The 20,529-nt window shown below is 42.6% G+C and overlaps 1 protein-coding gene across 1 annotated transcript in view; it reads right to left on the bottom strand.

Annotated features, from left to right (window-relative positions):
• Positions 1-6: 6 nt before the first annotated feature.
• dock11 (dedicator of cytokinesis 11) overlaps positions 7-20,529 on the bottom strand; it is a 73,033-nt gene continuing 52,510 nt past the window's right edge. The window contains exons 46-55 of the mRNA XM_071538105.1: positions 19,923-19,980; positions 18,863-18,969; positions 18,466-18,588; positions 17,264-17,377; positions 10,460-10,606; positions 9,308-9,518; positions 8,131-8,321; positions 6,960-7,060; positions 6,534-6,672; positions 7-1,561 (exon numbers count right to left, since the gene is read on the bottom strand). Of these exons, the coding sequence (XP_071394206.1) occupies positions 1,472-1,561; positions 6,534-6,672; positions 6,960-7,060; positions 8,131-8,321; positions 9,308-9,518; positions 10,460-10,606; positions 17,264-17,377; positions 18,466-18,588; positions 18,863-18,969; positions 19,923-19,980 (1,281 nt within the window). The 3' untranslated portion in view covers positions 7-1,471. The remainder of the gene's footprint in view (positions 1,562-6,533; positions 6,673-6,959; positions 7,061-8,130; positions 8,322-9,307; positions 9,519-10,459; positions 10,607-17,263; positions 17,378-18,465; positions 18,589-18,862; positions 18,970-19,922; positions 19,981-20,529) is intronic.

Raw genomic sequence — 20,529 nt, 5'->3', positions numbered from 1 at the left:
TACATCTGCTTAATATTATCCATCTATCTGCTTATTTCAGTGTAGCACTTGTGAAATACTGTGGAAAAAACAGCATGTGATGAAGTTCTTATTACTTGAAACATGGGAGCCTTTTTTTCAGAAGGCAGAGCACAAAGGCACTGGATCTTAACCCAGAACAGAGGAATTCTTCACCCACTCACTTTGCAAAGTAAAGATAGTCGCAGTTTAGCCTAACCAAACCCTGACCCATTACTGACTTAGGCTTACGGGTCATAAAATGAGCCCATAGAACATACAATGATTGTTATTAGGCTCTGATACAATTTCTAGTCATAATCGTTTCGCTTCCGGCACAACATTATTTCCTCCAATACAATCCTATAGGCCAGTGTTAACACTATTACATGTCAGTTTACCTTCACAACAAATGAGTTGCTTTTAAACTAGGCAAACCGCTCACATACCACTGCCCACGTCTTTAAATCACGCTGACATCAACAGTTACTTGAACTTATTCGTCTAATTACTTCTAAACGAGCAGCTTTATCACATCGCCGTTTTAAAACCCTGAGGTCTGTCTTTTAACTTTGGGGGGAAAAAAAAACAACAGACCGTCACAGACAAAAAAAAAAGCAAAACACGGATTTGCATTTGTCATGAAACAAATGTGGGCGGTAACTTAAGCTGCTAATCGGTGAATGTGACTTATCTGTTAACCACAATCTGCCAACCTTGTGGGAAGGATGGCGGTGGTGTGACCGAGACCAAGGGTCGAAAGGTTTTCAAGGCTTTGTTTGTCTAATTTTAACAGACCCGGTCAAGCTGGGATAGCGCTTCTAACCTGGCACAAAAGCCAAGCAAAATAAAACAAAAACAATGATGGGAAGATGTTACTTTGTGTTCTTCATGTTTACTTAAGAATTAGGAATTAACCTTGGGGTGAACATGGTGACCTGCATAGTTTTGTAGGGCAACAGTCCAGAGAGAGAAGGTACAGGGGGGGGACACAAAACAAAACAAACGGAGCGTTAACATTTCCCTCTGACGAAAAACACTCCAAGTCATTCCTGCAGTTTGTCGCCAAGGCAGAATAAAAGTGCAATGCAAACTAAAATGGCTCAGCGTAAGAGCTAAACCTGACATGCTGACATCGAGTCGGTCTCGCTGTGATACATTCCTCAGAAGTGCTGCTGCTGCTGTTTGAATACTGTATCCAAATGTGTTGCAAACTTTTGTCCCCGAGCGTCTACGTCCAACAGAGAAGGTGAAGGTATCTGAAAGGTATCTTTGCCGCGGGGGATTTTGGCAAAGCTTTAGCTGGGTAGATACGAAACGGGGAGGCGCTTCAAGAGTCTGAACACCAGGGAGTCTCCAGTCTCCAGGTCAGGGTCCTTAGTGGTACGATGATGGGAAATGAGCAGGTGGGGGCGGGGGGGGGGTCTGGATCAGCCGCCATGGAGGGAGTGAGAGAGGGAGGGAGGGACAGAGATCAGCCCATGTCGCTGGACGTCCCGCTGATGGCCCGGAACACATGGAGGGAGTTCTGTAGCAGCGAACGCATCATATCCTCCTGGTAGATCTGGAGTTAGAGCAGAACACAGTCAGGGTGAGTGTCACACACGCACGGACACGAGCACGAACACACATGCATCACGTATGAATGGAACACCAGATGCGGTTCAAGCTGACACACATCGCTTAAATGTCAGTGAGACAATTTCAAAATGCCAAGCAAATGACTTGCTGATAGGATGGAATACATAGGAAAGGGTTATGACAGTGTTCATAGTTTAATAGTGATGGTCTATTTCCTCACGACAAGCAAGAATAAAGTGCATCTATGTAAGAATTTGACACGTAGACAACATACATTCAGCCTGTCACATGCCTAACATACCGATACACAACAATAGATAATGAAACTTTATTAATTTCCATGGGGAAATTGATTCATCGCAAAAGCAACAGGATTGAAAAGTGAAAAAAAGAAAAATGGAGACAATGGAAACAGTCGAAACAATGGAAGAATAGCACAAATCATAGAGCAATAAAGACAGCAAAAGCAATAAAACAGACTATAAACAATTGTGGGGTTACAGTATGTAAACATATGCTGCTGACAATTTCAAACTGCTAATAAACAAAAGTTTATGTGTAGGTGCGAAGCTAGGAAGATGTTTCTGGCGTCTTTACAAGCACTGGTTGCCATTCACCACCATGATACTCTCCGCTGACTTCTGAGGAAGGATGCACTGGCTCCCTGCCTTGCCATCTTTCACTTCTATAATGTGTCTTACTACAATGCCTGCACAAGCCTGCGCACCTCAGACCGTGCATGACCTAATTTAGTCTCAGGAATTAATACTCTGTACTGCTCACAATTGATTTCATGCATCTCATTCTAGTAGAACCTCCTCCTTTGGATCAATTCACTGTTGTTTACTCACTCCACCTGCTCTCCTTACGTCAACAAACCTCATGTGTAGTGATATGCATCGTCTAATGTCTGTAATTTTCCCACCTTTGAACCGAGAAACAATGAGCCAAACTTGGCAGCCGGCCAGAGAGAAAAGGAAATGGAACTTGCCGTTCACTTATATAACAGTACTTAAACTGTAAACTTTGTTCCAGTAGCTCAAGAGATCACACTTGTTGTTTCTAATTGTGTATTAAAGTGGTAATCTGTCAGATTTTTATTTTTTATTTTGGCACTATCTTTGGTGCTCAGCGCTCGTTGCTGTGGTGTTTCTGCACTGCTCTTCCCAGAGATCACCTGTCAATCAAACAGTGTGTCCAGTACTGTGACGTCTTTTTCCTTGGATTTTCTGTTGATGAAGTTTGAGTTTCTCTTTTCTCTCTCTGTTCAGCCATGGTGGCTATCACTGCTCATGCTAACTACCCAGTTCTTCCTTCTTCTATTTATTCCAAACAAACTGGAAAAGTAAAACGCATCCTTTCCTGTGCGGCGGAGGATTTTTCCCAGGAAAGCTACCAGACACCGGCTGTTTAGAACAGCAAATGGAAAAGCTTTCATGAGCTAGATACAGGTTGAATTCTATCAATTCACAATAGAGTAGCAGAACAGAAATGTACTTATATGAAAATATCACAGATGACTTTAGTGCTGAGTCTTGAATACTTTGCACGAAGTCCACATTGGCACTGTCATTCTTTTGTGATGGGATAGTTAGGCAGCTAGCTACTGTCTTGATGTTCTAGTTGTGTCTGTAATTAGAAAGCGTACAAGGAACTTAACAATGCTCCTGATGCTCAGACTGGTTTCTGGTATGTTCAGTTCTAAATGGGCTTATGCAAGCACCTTATGCAGCACATTGCATGGGTTTATCCAATGAAACCTCATTACCATACAGTTTGCTGAAGAATAAATGATCCTAATTGTGAGGCAGGTGATGAGTTACCATAAGAGTTCCTGATTTATAGGCGTTACACTCTGATCTGACTTACTGATTTGCACATAATTTTAGAACAAGACACAATATAATGGACACTTTCAATTCAGAAGTTTTATATTTATCAGGGCAATAAATGAGGTCACCATCTAAGGTAAAGAAAAGTGGGCATTGGTGATTGCTATGCTGAGGAACGCTGTCTCTAATACACAAAAGTAAAACATTTGGTGATCTTTGTTTTGCATGAGCATGGACGTCACATTGTGTCTGGATTCGGCCGAGCCAAACTGGCATTCGTCCATTCAGTTTTGGAAGGAAGACAGATCAGGGAGGCAGCCAAATAAGGTAAACAGCTAACGAATAGAACCTTTTTATAACAACTTGTCCCCACTTAGGCTTGTTAGGGATGAGAGATTTTAACGATATTAAAGTCTGACAAACGGTGTGTATTTCAGCATCATTCTATTATTACTCTTTTCAACAGTTTCAGATCTGTCATTAAAACCACTGAGATGAGTCTTTCCTGTTTTTTTAATCATCATCTTGTAGTGCCAGTATTTATCTCAATGTACCTGTTTACAGTCTCACAGTCTAAATGGCTTTCCCCCTGTACTGTTTTGGACTAATCCAACAAGTCTGGTAGATCAGGAAAATCACAGTCTGCCAAAAGTCATTAATAATTTGAATGACTTGTTAAAACATGCTCCTATGACATAACTTATTACACCTAACTTTTTTTTTTTTCTCCTGTAACAGGTCTGTCTACTGAATCACCCATTTTTTCAAAACTATCTGTAACCTGTGTTTTCTTTTACAGTGACTAACAGATTACTCTTACTTATTTGCATTCAGTTTATTGTAATCCTGTTGCAGCTAAACCACTTGACCCCAACCCACACTGTGTGGATGAAGAGGACTAAGGAAATGAGAATCCATAATTGTTATGCACAAAAAAAGACAAAAAAGACAGAAAGAAAGAAAGATTGGGCTTTAACACACGTTATGATCACATTACCTGTTTTTCCTTAAAGCTAAAGGCCAGCACAGTGGAGAGAAAAGGCAGCGTTAGAGCGGGTTGGTTTCAAGTGAAATCAGACTGAAAGCAAAGAGGACAGAGGAAAAACCCTGCAACTAAATGAAACAATATAGCAGAGCCTGCAAAGTGCTGTGGGAGAGAGCTGTGCTGCAATACAGTCCAATGGCATATTCCACTGATGGGAAGAGAACAAAAGGTGTGTGTGTGTGTGTGTGAGTGTGTGTGTGTGTTAGGCTTGTCACAATACTAGAATTTCTAACTTGGATACAATACCCAGGAAAATATGCGATACCATTTTCGATACCACAGGGAAAAAATGAATTTTCAATCTTTTTTTTTTTTAAATATTGTTTTCATGTTAAAATATAATTTTAACATGAAAACAATATTTTAAAGTTGTCTGAGGTCAAACAACACATTTTTGATTGACAGGTGTCAATCGCCGTCATGATTTGCCCTTTTTTTTTTTGAGGGGAATGAGCTTATACTGCACAAGCATGTGAAACATCATATTGCCTCCTGGCCTCTGCAGCATATAGACTGTAAGCAACTAAGCAAAAAACACAGACACAGAGACCCAAACTAGTCCCTTAATATCCGACAACGCAGGGGGAAATCCCGCTGCAAACGAGACAGATGGACGGACAGACAGACAGAAAAACTCATTCAAAACTTTGCACTTACACAGCAGATTACCCTGCTCTAGTCATCAGCCTATCAGAACACTTTTAGCTTGTTGAAGCAACAGATACCCACCAATGATAGGGAAAAATCAGCAGGGCTAGAGTCGGACATTTCAAAGTCCGGTCGAGCCTCCTGACCGGGCCCGGTGAATGCATCTGAAAACCGGACAGGCCGGTCGAAAACCGGGCATCTCGCAAACCTACTTGATAACGTTAGGTAGCTCTGTAGCTCTGTAGCTGACTGAGGCAACAACCCAGCTGACTGCTACTAGTGAGAGGAGGGGCTGTGGGGCAGCGGACGGTGCAGGGTGTGTCTGTCTGTGTGTGTGTGTGTGTGGCTAGTGGAGGCGGAGAAATAATATGTTCGATTTTTCATTAAGAGAAAGCACTGCTGGTATCGATACTGTTGCAAATGAGTATTGTATCCGTTTCAAATTTTTAGTATCAATACTTATCGAAGTATCGATATTTCATTGTATTCTAATACACATGACAATAACGTTGAAAGTGAAAGTGAAGTGGCAACCCTAGTGTGCGTTTATTTGTGTGTGTGCAAGCATATCTGTGTGTGTCTGTGTGTGCGCGTATAAGATGTCGGGCATGCTCCAACGCTGTCACGTGATTCCAATTTCCTGATTTCAGTCTCTTTTCAACATGTTGTTACTTGGTTAGTTACCCATGCAGGCTGACAAGCTTAATGAACCACACTGCGGTCATTTCCAGGTAGTTTCCATTTTTCCAGTAAAAAAACATTCGAGCCATGAGTAATGAGCTGAGTAAGTCTCTCAAGGAAGTGCTCAAGAGTAAACACGGTTTAAATGACACCTTGATGTGGAATTAAATGTGACCCCGTCGTCTCCACTCATCGTGACTCATTCGAATCTAAAAAGTCTGTTCACGAGTTCAACAAGTATAAGTGTTTGACAGTGAGAATCATTAGTGGGTTATATTTCTAGCCTCAACTAAGCGACCGTGGCTACTGGGTGTTTATGAGAAGTCATTAAAACATTAGGCCAGGTAATATCAACCAAAGCCCAAGGTCTTCTTTATAGGAGGCATTATGTGATTTCATCTTTTGAAAGTAGGAGCTTGAATGTAGGGTAATGTGGGTGTTTGTGTGTGATAACACACACACACCCACATATCAAGACATGACATTGCCAGCTTCCTATCATAATAAAGGTGCAAAGTGCAACTGTCAAGGCCTTTCTAGAGCTACACTGCTCTCATAAACAAACTCACGAACGAACCCAGCGCTGTCATGTGATTCCAATTTCCTGATTTCAATCTTTTCAACACGTTTTTACTTGGTTAGTTTGCATGGAGCAAGTTTTGTGGCATTAGAGGAAATATACAGTATCACCTGAATGTCTTCCCACTGTCATCAGGGCTACTCAGGCCCCAACTCGCTCTCTTTCTTACCTGCTCGTGGATGATGTCAGACAGCTCCTTGACCATGTCTTTGAAGTTGGCCTTCAGGCCCTCGTGGTACTCAAACTGGTCCTCCTTGATCAGACGCTCATTGATGTCCAGAGCCATGCTGCACGCCTGGACGAAACGCCTGCAATTACATATGTAAAATGATAAGCTTTATTTATGGAGCACAAACAATAAATAATGTGCAATGACAGGTGACACACACACACACACACATTAGTGCAGATGGGTGGATGTGCACACATATACAACACATAGACATATGCACAAATGCAAACACAGAACGCGTGCACACAACCCCCACGCAGAATACATTCATGACTTATATATGGCAAGCGGTGATAAATCCTACAAGTGAGCGACCAAGTCAAACAACGAGAGGCAGAACAAGTGTGTTTTTATGATGTGTACCTGAAAATCTCCTTCAGATCTTTAGCTTTCTTGTTGCCAGACTGGTTGGATTTACTGTCAACCAGGAATGCCCTGGCATAGGCCATGGGACCTGCATTCACCTGTTGTAAAAAAAAAAACCAAGACATTCTTATGCTCTGATAAGGGCATATCCAGACATCAGCTCACACTTGCATGGCGTGTAACGTGACCTGAGCTCGATTAAGTTATCTAGTAAGTAATACGAACATGAACAGGCAAATCGTCCATGTGTCGCTGGTAGACTGTTTGCTCTGGTGCTCCATGTTGACACCATGTTGAGTGATAGCAGGCTCCATGCTAACACTTCAGCATACACTATTTTGAGTGATAGTAGACCTTTTTCACAGCAGCCATTTTGATGTGTCATAGCAGGTAAACACAGGTGTAACTAATAACATTAATGATGGTTCCATTCCATTTAGGTGTTTCGGTGCCATTCCAATGAGCCAGCACACACAGTACAAGGGCCCTGGCACTGGAACACCTAAATGGAATGGAACCATCATCATAATTTACAGATTTCAATATACAAATGATCAAGTTTATAAAATGAATAAAGAATGAAATTGAAATTTGCAGCCTCTAGACTTTTCCTCAATAACTGATAACCTGAATAGGGGAACTATTTTTTCCACCTTTCTGTGTGTACACAGTCGTTAGTTAGTTGTTTACCTGGTGATTCATGGTCTTTAAATTTCAAAGTCTGCAGAGCATACTGTCAACACTTCTGACAAAGACAAACTCAGTTGAAACGTTTGTCACAAAAAGTGGTGGAGCAAGAGTGTTGTACCGACCTACTTTTAGTTTTACAGCTTACACCAGTGAAAGAGGTGGATGTGCATATCATGTTAATTTACTCAGGGATTTACTGTCCTTACCAGAAAGCCAAAAAAGGAACTGCATTTTGAAATGGTTATTGAAATTGTTTCCGCGTAATGGCTGTTAGTATCTCCGTTTGTTTTCACAGCCATTTAATTTCATTGGTTTACTCAAGCAGCATTATCCCATCTTATCTGTAATTTAGGGGGTTTACACTGTGATTTAATTTCATAGATACACACAGGCCATTCGGGTACAAGCAACGCAAGCAGTTTCTCTTTATGCCTGATTTTTCACTTCAGCCCCGCCTCCGCGTGAGCGAAACCTTTACCTGCACAGAGACGCAGCCCTGCAGCTTGAGCTGCAGCTGGATCATGTCCACCTCCTGGCTGGAGCAGAGCTTGGTGAGCTCGGCCGTCCGCGCCCTCATCTCGTCTATGGCCACGTCCACCGGCTTCAGCTCCACCTGCCTCTCCCCCACCACCTCCACGCGCTTCTTCACGTAGGGGAAGGTGTTGGCCGCTGAGGGGTGGGGGTGGGGGGGGGGCAGCGTATGAGGAGGAGAGAGAGAGACAGACACCAGTTGAGTCGGAGGTCTGCATTTCAGTAGCTGCTGCTGCTTTTCACCTTTTAAGTAGCTCGAGAAATTCTCTGCTGATTACTCACTCAGCAACAACGCATGAAATTCCAAACTGCTGTAGGAGTGATACAATTTTGAAAAGGTAATCCTCAGTTGATTCCTCTGAGGCGGCAACTTACACGACAGGTATTCAACATGCAAGCAGTCAAATGTGACCACAGTCATGCACCGTATCAAAACCTTCGCTGCAACAAAATATTTGTTTTGACACAACAAACAGGAGGCAGATTGAGCAAGAGCATCTGTTGTTTTGCTCTGCTCTGTAGTGTGTATGGCAGAGACGCCCAGTATTGTTGCAGGGCCCTAGTAGCAACTGCATGTATGGAGAGATAAGCCTGTACTGGGTTAATGGGAAAGATGAATAGCATTGCTTGAGGGCCCTCTTCAAAGTAGTTATGAGATAAGGGAGAGATACTTAGAGTGTCGCTGGAGGGATCCTGATCTACAGCTGCCACCTGCCACAGTAACCAGCTGTTTTCAACATGCAGTCATGGATGAAAGTCCACCATTTATTTACTGGGCATGGCACTGCGCACAGGTGTACGCGGGAAAAGGTGAATAGGCAGTAGGTAGGAACAGTTAAGCCTTTTATTTTGATACATCTTTGACGTGTGTCTCCATGATCATGCATTATTAATATTTCTGAGATGAGATGAGATACTGTGTGCTGTCAGAGTCCCCTCAAAAACATTGTGTGTTTTCTGTCTAAACATAATGCGTTTTAGAAAACAATACACAGGAAGCTGTCTATGTGTAAATAGAAAAACCTGTCCCATCCGCATGAGAACTGATAGTGTGAAAATGAAGTCTTCCTTTATATTTGACATCTGCTGAATGTCACGTGTGTGTGTGTGTGTGTCCTATGTACTTGTGAGCACGGTCCTCCTCTTGCACTGCTCCTCCACCCCGCCGTGCTTTTTGCCTGTCAGCGTGTACGGCGTCTCGAACACGAAGCGGTTGATGTTGTGGCACTTCTCGAAGTCCGTCTTCTTCTCCGGCGCCTCCTTCTCCTCGAAGTACGGCTTGACGAAGGTCACCTGGACATAGGCAAACTTGGGGTCCAGGTCTTTGGGGTTCACCTGTGGGCAAACAGCCAAGGGTAATAGCCCACTGAGCAAAAGACGTGATTTCAATGTCGCGTCTATGCTTTAGCTCTCATATAGCCCAGAATCATTACGGCTATGTATAGACCTATTTTAGACCAAGCAGTAAATACATTATTACAATGAATAAACATTTGTAAATACCAAAAATATGCACCAGAGAAGTCCTGTAGACTAACCTACAAGACAATTATCTGAGCACAAGAAGTAATTTCAACATTGCGTCTATGCGTAGCTCTCATATAGTCCAGGATAATATTGTCTATGTATAGACATCTAATAAACTTTCACTTTTCAACCCCATTTAAACTTAATTTAGCCTAGATGGCTATGGCCATTTAGACGTGTTTTAAACGTCTAATCAACGTAAAATTGCTCAGTGGGAAAACATTGATGCAAAGTACTACATGTCAGACACAGACAGGATAGGTAAGTTGGGCGAGGTTCAAATCAGATAAGCCTCGACTCACTTGTACTCTCAAAGCGCTTTGCCAAGAAATAATGACAGCAACAAATACGCCATCCAAAATCAACCAGTTAAATCTTCCTCATTTCTTTGTAGTTACAAAACATCATCCCTCTTTTGTTTGGCTGCGACTGCACATGTTCCCTCAGCGGCCTCCCCTCATTTTTCAACAGACCAGAAGATTGAGGTTTCCACAGCCAGCACAGCGAGAAACCCCTGCGGTGAAACCACTCTCAAACTTGGCCCAAATTGTCTTGGACAAATTATATTTTTTCAATAAATAGTAAATACAAGAGTGGGACTGCAATGCCAAATGACTTGTTTTCATTTCTGACCGCATTTGAGCTGAAATAGCAAGCTGCAAACCGCTATGCGAGGTCAAAAATTTAATATCAGGGCTATTTATTCCAAATGTCTCACACCCTTTCCTTCCTCCATCTATTTGTCTCACCTTGTTAGAGTCCTGAATTATCTTGACGTTTTCCGCCCCGAACTTCTCCCCGTAGAGGGTCAGCAGCCGCTGAGAGATTTCCGACAGGCCGGTGAGTTTGGGCTCCTTGTAAATGTACTCCTTGCCATCCTCCTCCTCGAAGAAGCCCTGTGCAAAAGACACATGTTCGCTCTGACACAAATATGAAAACCCTTCATGTAACTTCCGGCTTTCTCCCTGACCAGACGCTCTCTGCTTTGCTCCTTGCCGGTTTATCTATTTTCAGCCATATTTTTCCTGTTTTTCACCGCTGACCAACTATTTTTAAGTATTCTTTTCTGTTGCTGTTCTTTTTTATCTTTTATTTATTTATTTTTTATTGTTACTGTGGGAAAATGCCGATAGTTAAAGTCAGTGACTCTTCCTCCTGCTCTGACTGTGCTGGCTGCCTTCGGTTATCACAGCAAATTACTGAACTGGAAGGAAGGATTCTTACTCTTTACCAAATCAGCCAGGATGAGCAGCTCATTGACACGCTGTTTGAGTCTTCAGCCCGCATTCCTCATGTAAAAACATCTGGTAAAAGTACAGACTCCAACAATACAACCCATACTACGGACCTAGCTGACACTCTCCCCTGGGTTGACCCAACTGCAAATGGACCAGCTGTGGAGGCATCCCCTCCACCACTCGCTACAGACACCATCTCCGAGCCGCAAGGTGGACTGGCCCCAGAGGCATCCCCACCGCTACTCGCCACAGATATGGGCTATTGGCACAGCAAGGGTGCTAGACCAAAAGTCTCTACTCCTGGTGAGCTGTGGTCGGACGTTGTCCGCTGTAGGGGCAGCGGAGGAAACAACAACAAAAACAAGAGGAAACCCCAATACTCTCCCCAATACACTCCCCAGCCAGGACTGCAACTGGAGAACAGGTACAAAATATTCAGTGAGCCGGATCCAGTGACTGCTAATGCTAATAACGGCATTTCCATGATGCAGCCCAGTACTAGCCGCAGAGCTAATGCTAATGCTAATGCCAGCACTGGTCCCAGTGCTAACAGTAATGCTACCCCCAGGCACTCAACACCGCCGGCTACCTCCAGGCGGAAAATGCGGCCTGCTAATCAACATGCTAGGCCGAGGGCCAGAAGAAATGTTGCTAATTCCACAGCTGATAAGTCAGACACTATTCTGATTGGGGACTCTATAACCAAGCATGTAAGAATGGCAAAGACTGAAAATCTAACTATGGATGACACATCTGTCAGAGAGCTAACAGGGCTGTTGCCAGTCATCCTCTCTACACATCCAAGTAACATGAGGATTATTATTCACACTGGATCTTTTGACATTCTGTGAGGGAAAACTGGCTCTGAGATCCTGAAAAAAGACTTTTGCCTGCTACTGGAGAAGCTGAGTGACTGTCAATCACAACATGTGTTCATTTCAGGCCCCATTCCAACCTTGAGGAAAGGAATCGAATCCTTCAGCAGACTCCTTGCCCTGAAAACATGGCTGACATCAGCGTGCCTCACCCATGGGATAAAGTTTATTGACAATTTCAATATCTTTTGGAACTGTAAAGACCGCTTTATGCCTGATGGGATTAATCCGAGCAGCACTGGTTCCAGATTACTCGATCTCTCAATCTACGTCATGCTCTTGGGATGCCACACCAAAACAAGAATGCACAGATAAGCACGAAGGATAAGGACAGCATACACAGGCAGACAGCCTGTATCTCTCCCCCCTCACCTGACCCTCGGCTTCACATCACCCAAGGCATTCAGAGGAGGTCTCTGTCCCAATCAGGGATCCAACGCCCCCCCTCCCCCCGTCCACCACACTCACCAGTCAAGGAGTTAGTCAAAGCTGCCACGCTGAAGCTCAGTCAAATTGACTCTCCAGCATCCACTCCCTCCCCTGTCTCTCCTCTTAGGTTCACAAGCCAGATGGAGGACTTGGTGAAGTCTGGGATCAAAATGATCCCACTCACCCCCAGCTTGGCCAGGTCACGGGTATTGCCATCACCTATACGCCGCCCACCAACACCCCCCCGGCGCACCTGTCCCCCCCCCAACGCCCCCCGGCGCACCGCTATCAGTGTCGGCAGCAACTAGGACACCCTGGGCCTCTGCTGTTCAAGAACTGTTATTCATAAATTATCTGATAGCAAGCTGAGGTCCTGGGAGAGAACAACCTTCCCAAATACAATAGCCACAGTGTCAAGACAAAGATTACATAAGCGGGTCACAGTAAAATCTTCCAATCCTACAAATTTGATTCACATTGCCTGTAAGCCAAGTATCTCAGGCCCTGCTCCAACAAACCTAAAATTAGCCCTATTTAATAGTAGGTCCCTGTGTAACAAGTCACTTTTAATCAATGATTTTATAACCTCTTACAAGCTTGATTTTATGTTTTTAACAGAGATCTGGCTGGACACCAAGAATGGGAATGCTATCCTTATTGAATCCACCCCACCAAATTTCATATTTGAGTTTGAAGCACGACAGAACAAAAAAGGAGGGGGTGTTTGTGCCTTTTTTAGGGATAGGTTCCTTTGTAAGAAGTTATCATTTGGAGAATTCTCATCCTTTGAATATGTGTCGTTTAAAATGGAAATGAAATTCTCTCCATGTATTCTATATTTAGTTATATACAGGCCACCAAAATACTCCCCACATTTCCTTGATGATTTTACTGAGATGCTTTCAATTATCTGCACTGAATTTGACTGTGTAGTCATTACGGGTGATTTTAATGTACACATAGATAATGTCAGTGACAAAAATGCCAAAGAACTTTCAGCCATACTTGACACGTTTGATCTGTCTCAACATGTGAAAGGGCCGACCCATACTAGAGGACCCACTCTAGATCTGGTTATTACTAAGGGTGTTAACATTTCAAATGTCACTGTGCTTGATGTTGCTCTATCAGATCATTTCTGTGTATTCTTTGATCTGTCTATTACACCAAAAATCAACATTAGATCTGAAACTGTTAAAAAAAGGTACATTAATGAGAATACCACAACACTTTTTATGGAAGCCATCAAATCTGAAACTGCCCCAGCTTCAAATCATGTTGATGATCTACTGAATACCTTCAATTCTAAAATTTCAAATGTAATTGATGCCATTGCTCCTGCTAAGGTTAAAATGATCGCTAATAAGCAAAAGGCACCATGGAGAAACACTCATTCTGTAAGGGCACAGAAAAGGGAGTGCCGGAAAGCAGAGCGAAAATGGCGTAAATCAAACCTCCAGATTCACTTTGAAATCTATAAAGAAAAATTACATATTTACAGTCTGAACTTGAAAAGCGCCAGGCAATCATTTTTCGCTGAGATCAGCAACAAGAACAGTAACAGTTCACGCATCTTATTTGCTACTGTTGACAGGTTAACTAACCCTGCGGTTCCAATATCCCCAGAACTAGTTTCTACCAGCAAATGTAGCGAGTTTGCATCCTTTTTTAATGACAAGATTCAAGGCATCAGACATGCGATTAACTCCTCAAAGCCAAACAAAAAAGCATCATCACTGCAGTCTCCCAGACTTGGTAGGTATGACACAATTTAATCCCATTGACGACAAAACACTCGAAGAAACTGTGTCCAATCTCAAATCATCCACCTGTTGCCTTGATGTTTTACCCACTAGCTTCCTTAAAACAGTTTTGAGCAGCCTGGCAAAAGAACTAATACTTGTAGTTAACAATTCTCTCCAATCTGGCATTTTTCCAAAGGCTTTGAAAACTGCAGTCATTAAGCCGCTCCTAAAGAAGAGCAGTCTTGATGCTACTGTACTGGATAACTATCGACCGGTATCAAACTTACCGTTTTTAGGTAAAGTTATTGAAAAAGTTGTTCACCAACAACTTAGTAACTTTTTAATGCTGAACAATTGCTTCGATAACTTTCAATCAGGATTTCGGCCCCATCACAGCACTGAAACTGCACTCATAAAGGTACTAAATGACATTCGTCTGAACAATGACTCAGGCAAAGTCTCTGTTTTAGTACTGTTGGATCTTAGTGCTGCCTTTGACACTGTGGACCATACAATTCTATTACAAAGATTAGAAAACTGGGTGGGACTCTCTGGAACTGTCCTTAAGTGGTTCAAGTCATATCTTCATGACAGAAAGTACTTTGTCTCCATTGGAAACTGTGTGTCCAAGCAGATGCCATGACCTGCGGGGTTCCACAGGGGTCCATTTTGGGACCTCTCCTGTTCAACCTCTATATGCTTCCGTTAGGCCAAATCCTACAAAATAATAAAGTAGCCTAACATAATTATGCAGATGACACGCAAATCTACATATCACTTACACCAGGTGACTATGGACCTGTTGAAACTCTGTGTCACTGCGTCGAACAAATCAATGACTGGATGCGGCAAAATTTTCTCCAACTAAACAGAGATAAGACCAAGATAATTGTCTTTGGAGCACAGAAAGAAAGACAGAATGTCTGCTCTCACCTTGACTCCCTGTCCCTCATAACTAAGAGTCAAGCCAGAAATCTTGGCGTTATCCTGGACTCAGATTTAAATTTCAATAGCCACATCAAATCGGTAACTTCGTCAGCTTACTACCATCTAAAAAATATTGCAAGAGTCAGAGGACTAATGTCCAAACAAGACCTTTATTTCCAGTAGATTGGATTACTGCAATGGTCTGTTCACAGGGCTTTCAAAAAAAGCTCTTCGGCAACTCCAACTTATTCAGAACGCCGCTGCCAGGGTCCTGACGAAAACTAAGAAATACGACCACATTACACCAGTTCTAAAATCCTTACACTGGCTACCAGTCACTCAGAGAATTGATTTCAAAATCTTGCTGCTTGTCTACAAATCACTCTGTGGCTCTGGGCCCAAATACATCTCTGACATGCTTGTGCCATATGAACCTTCTAGGACCCTTAGGACATCTGGGGCTGGCCTACTGGCTGTCCCAAGAGTTAGAACAAAACACGGTGAAGCAGCGTTTTGTTATCATGCAACACAGACCTGGAATAACCTCCCAGATGATATTAGACAAGCCCCGACTCTGACCGCTTTTAAGTCAAAGCTAAAAACGTTCTTATTTTACGCTGCCTACTCTACCCTGTAATGGAAAAAAACATATCTTTTCAGCTTAGCTTTTAAATAACCTTAATTTTAACTCTTTCTGTTCAGGATCCCAACAGAGCTGACACGGGCAAGTACGAATTTTCATTCGTCTTGTCCAGGTAATGCTTACTTGCGCATGAGTGAACACTATATGTGGGGGGGGACAGAGCTTTACCCTGTATGATTCTCATCCATCTGTGGATGGTGAGGTTTTTGACCAAGAGGAGAATCTATGATTCTCGTCTGCCTTAGACAGTGAGATCTGACGTAAATATCAGATCAAGAGTAGAATCAGGAAGGACAGGGGAAAAGAAAATGACAGAAAAACATATGGGTTCACTCACAATGTGCATCTAAAAGTGGGAGTATTTGTTGTATTTGTTGTGTTCTTTCATCTTTCTATCTCATTTGATTTGAACTGCACTAGTTTACTTTTTAAGTCTTTTATCTTTTGTATCTCTTGTCTGTACTTTTGCACTTTTTAATTGTAAATCTTTTACCTTTACTGTATTTTTATCACTCTGTAAAGCACTTTGAATTGCCCCAGTGTATGAAATGTGCTATACAAATAAAGCTGCCTTGCCTTGCCTTGCCTTCTTCTGAAAACAAACAGCATCCACCAGAGACAGTCTATCTGTTGCACACTGCAAAAAATATCATCTAACCAACTAATTTAGTCTAGTAATAAGACATAAAATTGTATTTTTCTTGAAACAAGTGAAAAGATCTGCCAACAAGGCGAAACAATTCCACTTGTTTCCAATGCTAATCAACTTTAAGTGACATTTTCTTTATACTGGTGGAGTGATCAGAGTTATTCTGTCTGTTTCAAGATACTCACAGTTGTTTCTATATAGAAAACTGCATTGAAAACAGGTGGAATTACAGACTCAATACTAGACTAAATCACTTAGGATACACATTTTCTACTGTATAGGGCAGCAGGGTGTTTGCTATGCAATTCAATACACAGGTGCAGACTGGATCATAATGCAGCATTTTTTAAATGTTGTTACAGTAACACTAAACATCCAGCATTGTTTTTGTTGATGCAGCTGCATAACTGGAATTTATCTTCCCTGGCTGCCCATAGAGAGAGCCACAGAGTCTGTAATTCCAACTGTAAAAAATGGGGCGTTTCTTTAGCTGTGCAAGAGCAGTTCTTAAATAGAAGCCCCCAGACAGTAATGATACTATCATCTATACAGCTAAACAGTGAATTTAGTATCCTCGTCTCTGTCACATTAAGACAGAAGTGGAAGAAATCTAAAAAAAAAATGCAGGGAGCATACACTGTGTAAAAGCTCTCAGTGGGGCTCCGAGGCAGAAGACTCGGATCATAGTCTGCCGTTGTCTAATCTCCCCTCTTTCAAAAGGCGTGAAAGTGGTAAAGATAATGAACCGCATTGGAAGCCCCAAACACATGACCGAGAGTCATGGGAAGTCTTGTGTGATCTAAACAAACCACAGGAGAGGCGGACGCCAGCGCTCTTCTCTGTACAGTCATTTCCTGTTGTTATTTACAACAACACAGCGTAACTCAATGGGTAGAGCAGACTAACACTATCAGGGTTAGGGTTCAATTCCCACTGGACACATCCATTTAAAAAAACAAAACAAAAAAAAAGCAGTATGTACTCACTCAACTGTGGCTTTACTGAAATGATCGGCTCTTCAGTATTCAGTTTGCATGTTGACCTCACCTGTCCATAGAAAGCCACCCTGAAGTAGGTTCCCAGCAGCCTGCGGCCTGACTGCATCACCTCCATGATCTTATTGTAGGCTCTGTGCAGCGTGTCGTACAGACGGCTCAGTTTCTGGAGAGATAAGACACATGACTTAGAGCGGATTACAGTTTGTGTATTTTGTGTGTGTGTGTGTGTGTTGGAGGGGCTGGTGCGTGCGTGCATGCATAAGTATCAACATTCAAAAGTTATGCCACGTTCCAACAAACTACTGTAACATTAAATGAAATTACTTTTCTCTGAATCGTCACCCAGGCAACATGTTAAATATGTTACATTGTGAATGGAAATTTGTCACTTGGCATCTTCTGCTCAGACACACACACATATAACCTTTACACGCTCGTGCATTTCACTAATGACATCAGAGTGCAGGGGCAGCTAGAGGCAGTGAGCGGCTGCTGGAAATTCAGTATGTTTACACTTGAAAAGACATAAACAGGCTGTCGCAGGGACCTTTCACTCCGGGAAGGACTTTCTAACCAGCAGGCGGTTACATGGCAGTGTTGTGGGGAGGGTTGGTGTTTGTGAATTATGTGTGCATGCCATAAACCATGTTGTGACTTGTCCCCCCTCCCCTTGCTGGCATGGCTCCACTTGTTTTGAAGAGCAAGAGGAAGAAGAGCCAGTAATGAGCTTTGATAACAACAAATCTGCATTCCCAAGTAAGCTAACACTGCAGCTATAACAGCGGAAGTTGTGTATTACTTGCAAAGTAAAACGGTTCCTGTTTTGTGCTGTGAAACGATCCATCAGATTTACTGTGAAACCTGACCAGGTGGCACACAAAGTAAAATGCAGTGTGGAGCTTCACCTTCTCAGCGAGGGTCTCATTTGTTTACGGTAATTCTACTAATGTCTCAAAATGAATGTGGTAATGATTTAATGGTATTAAAACAATTCACACAGCAGCTTTAAAGAACACACACAATGCAGAGCTTAGACTTAGAAGCCAAGGGCCGCACAAGTTTATGGATGAATGGAAAATCAATAGGGTAAACTTCCCACAGCAGTATTTACAACGAGGAATTTATTCTGTAAACCAAGGTCCTTAAATAGATTTGATTACTTGAGCTCCATAAGCATAAGGATTTGGATGAAAGGCAACAGACAGCGGCTGTGTGTCTGCCGTCGTGAGTGCCGGGACGTTGCTGCGGTACCTCGAACTCGTGGCGTTTCTCGTAGACGGGGATGATGAGCTTGGCGATGTGTGTGATGAGCTCATAGCGTTCGGCCTTCCACAGCGCCTCCACACACACCTCGAGGTGTTCAACCAAGACCTCCTAAAATGGGGGCAGCAAAGGAACATCTCTTTTTAACGAAAATCCTACATTTACAGTGTGAAGTTATCGAATCAGAACTAAAGACATCATGTGAGGATGAAAATGTAGTAATCGATATTGAATCAACCCAGCCGCTGTCCCCGTAATCTAATCCGGTTGCGACAAATCTGTGAGTTGGCTAAACGTTGCAAAAGTTCACATAGTTGCTTCACATTTTACTTGCATGTTTTGCTAGAAAACAAGTCCTGCGCAGACTCCAGCCACGCTGTCTCACCTCAGTGTAGTAGACGTCCTGCATGCCGGTGTCTTCCTTCATGGCTGCTTCCTCCTCGATGTTCAAGGTAATCCTCTTAAAAGCTGCGAGCCCGCTGGGGAAAAGCTCTGACAAACCAAGAGCCAAAAAAAGGGTCAATAACTGCAAGTGTACAGTGCAGTTTTCACTATCAATAACACAGTAAAGTGCCAAATTACTGTGAGCTGTATTGTTCTATGGGAAAAAACGGATTATGTTATGAGGTATGCAAGAAGTGCAAAATGTCAGTGGCTGGCTCATAAAAACAATGAAAATTCACAAAAAACGAATTAGATGGGAATCAGTGTTAGTCCAACATCTGTTTCTGCCTCATAACAAGATACTATATCACATTCATTTGTTATTGTTGGCTACGACTGCTTGTAGAGACACATGTAGTATTACATAACAAAATATTCGTCTGTGTGTCTCAAGCTCCCTGACAAACAATCACATTATGAAAAGCAGTGTGGGCTTTGTGCACGCTGCAAGCAAATTTCTGCACGATAAGCTTTGACTATCAACCAACTGTTGCACATCACACCTCCTTGTCTGTTCGCATTTCTATAAAATAAACACAGCCTCACATTTGTTTAAAGGATTAGTTGACAGGGAGCTTTGCATCAGATAGAAGTGATCATGAAAATCGTGGAAAAATAAACAAATTAAAACAATGGAGAGCATTGTGAGGCTTTTGTTTTTGTTCGTACCCAGTGTGCCGGTCTGGTACATCGGTCTGTGTCATGTTTGCATTCTGTATCTAACAACAGAGTCATGGAATAAACTGGACTGATGTGTTTATATCCAGGGCAGGCAAATCCCTGTGGGGGCACACAACCCTCTAAAGTGCATTTGCGTTTCTTGGTTCTCACAGAATCAGTTATAAGTATGTAATATATGCTATATATGCTATTTAGGTGTCATCATTTCAAACAAAACGGTGTTCAATTACAGTATGTATTGAACCACAACGCTGAAGAGAAAGCATTGTCTTTGTCGCATTCCTGTGTGTGTGTGGGTGGAAATACGAGGAGGGTCTTACTTTTCCTGTGTAGATATTCTGCAACCAGAGCAGCCACATGAATGTAGCACATGGCCGCCTGTGGAGACAAGAACAAAGACCAGCAGAGTCAGTGAACACTATTGCAGGGAGTGATGCGGCAAAATAAGGCCGAGACTGGAAAAGTGCAACTCTAGATGAGCAGCTAGAACTGCACACCTGCGAGTGAGACCAAGAGGAAGAGAAATTAAGAGACAAAGATGGCATTAGAGTTGCATGTAACTTACACTCTTTTAGTTCGTCGGCATTGTCTCATAAATCTAAGATCTTGTGCAGCTGGTGTTGGAGAAACACTTCACAGAGATGTATATTATTAGAATAGAAATGTTGAATGTAGAATGTTTATTTTGGTTTAGTCTGGTTAACTGTTAACCATCGTTATTGCTGTATCAACTACATTTTATGGCTCACAAAGCAGTATTTGCTCAGTTACCTGGTGCGGCCACACCTACTGTCCTAATAAACTCAGTGACTGGCAACTTAACACCAGCGAAGCCGCAAAGTGCACCGAAGTTTAGAAGCTGCCAGGTGATAAGTAAGCCGTTTTTCATTCCCACAGCTGAATTTCCCTTGTCGTAAACCACGTTTT

This window comes from Centroberyx affinis, unplaced genomic scaffold (genome assembly GCF_046629955.1).
Source record: "Centroberyx affinis isolate AG114_WGS23_722 - 3 ecotype Tasmania unplaced genomic scaffold, CSIRO-AGI_Caff_v1 ptg000193l_1, whole genome shotgun sequence".
In the NCBI taxonomy this organism is placed as follows: domain Eukaryota; kingdom Metazoa; phylum Chordata; class Actinopteri; order Beryciformes; family Berycidae; genus Centroberyx; species Centroberyx affinis.
Note: the sequence above shows the minus strand (reverse complement) of the source record. Positions and strands in the feature narration are given on the sequence as shown.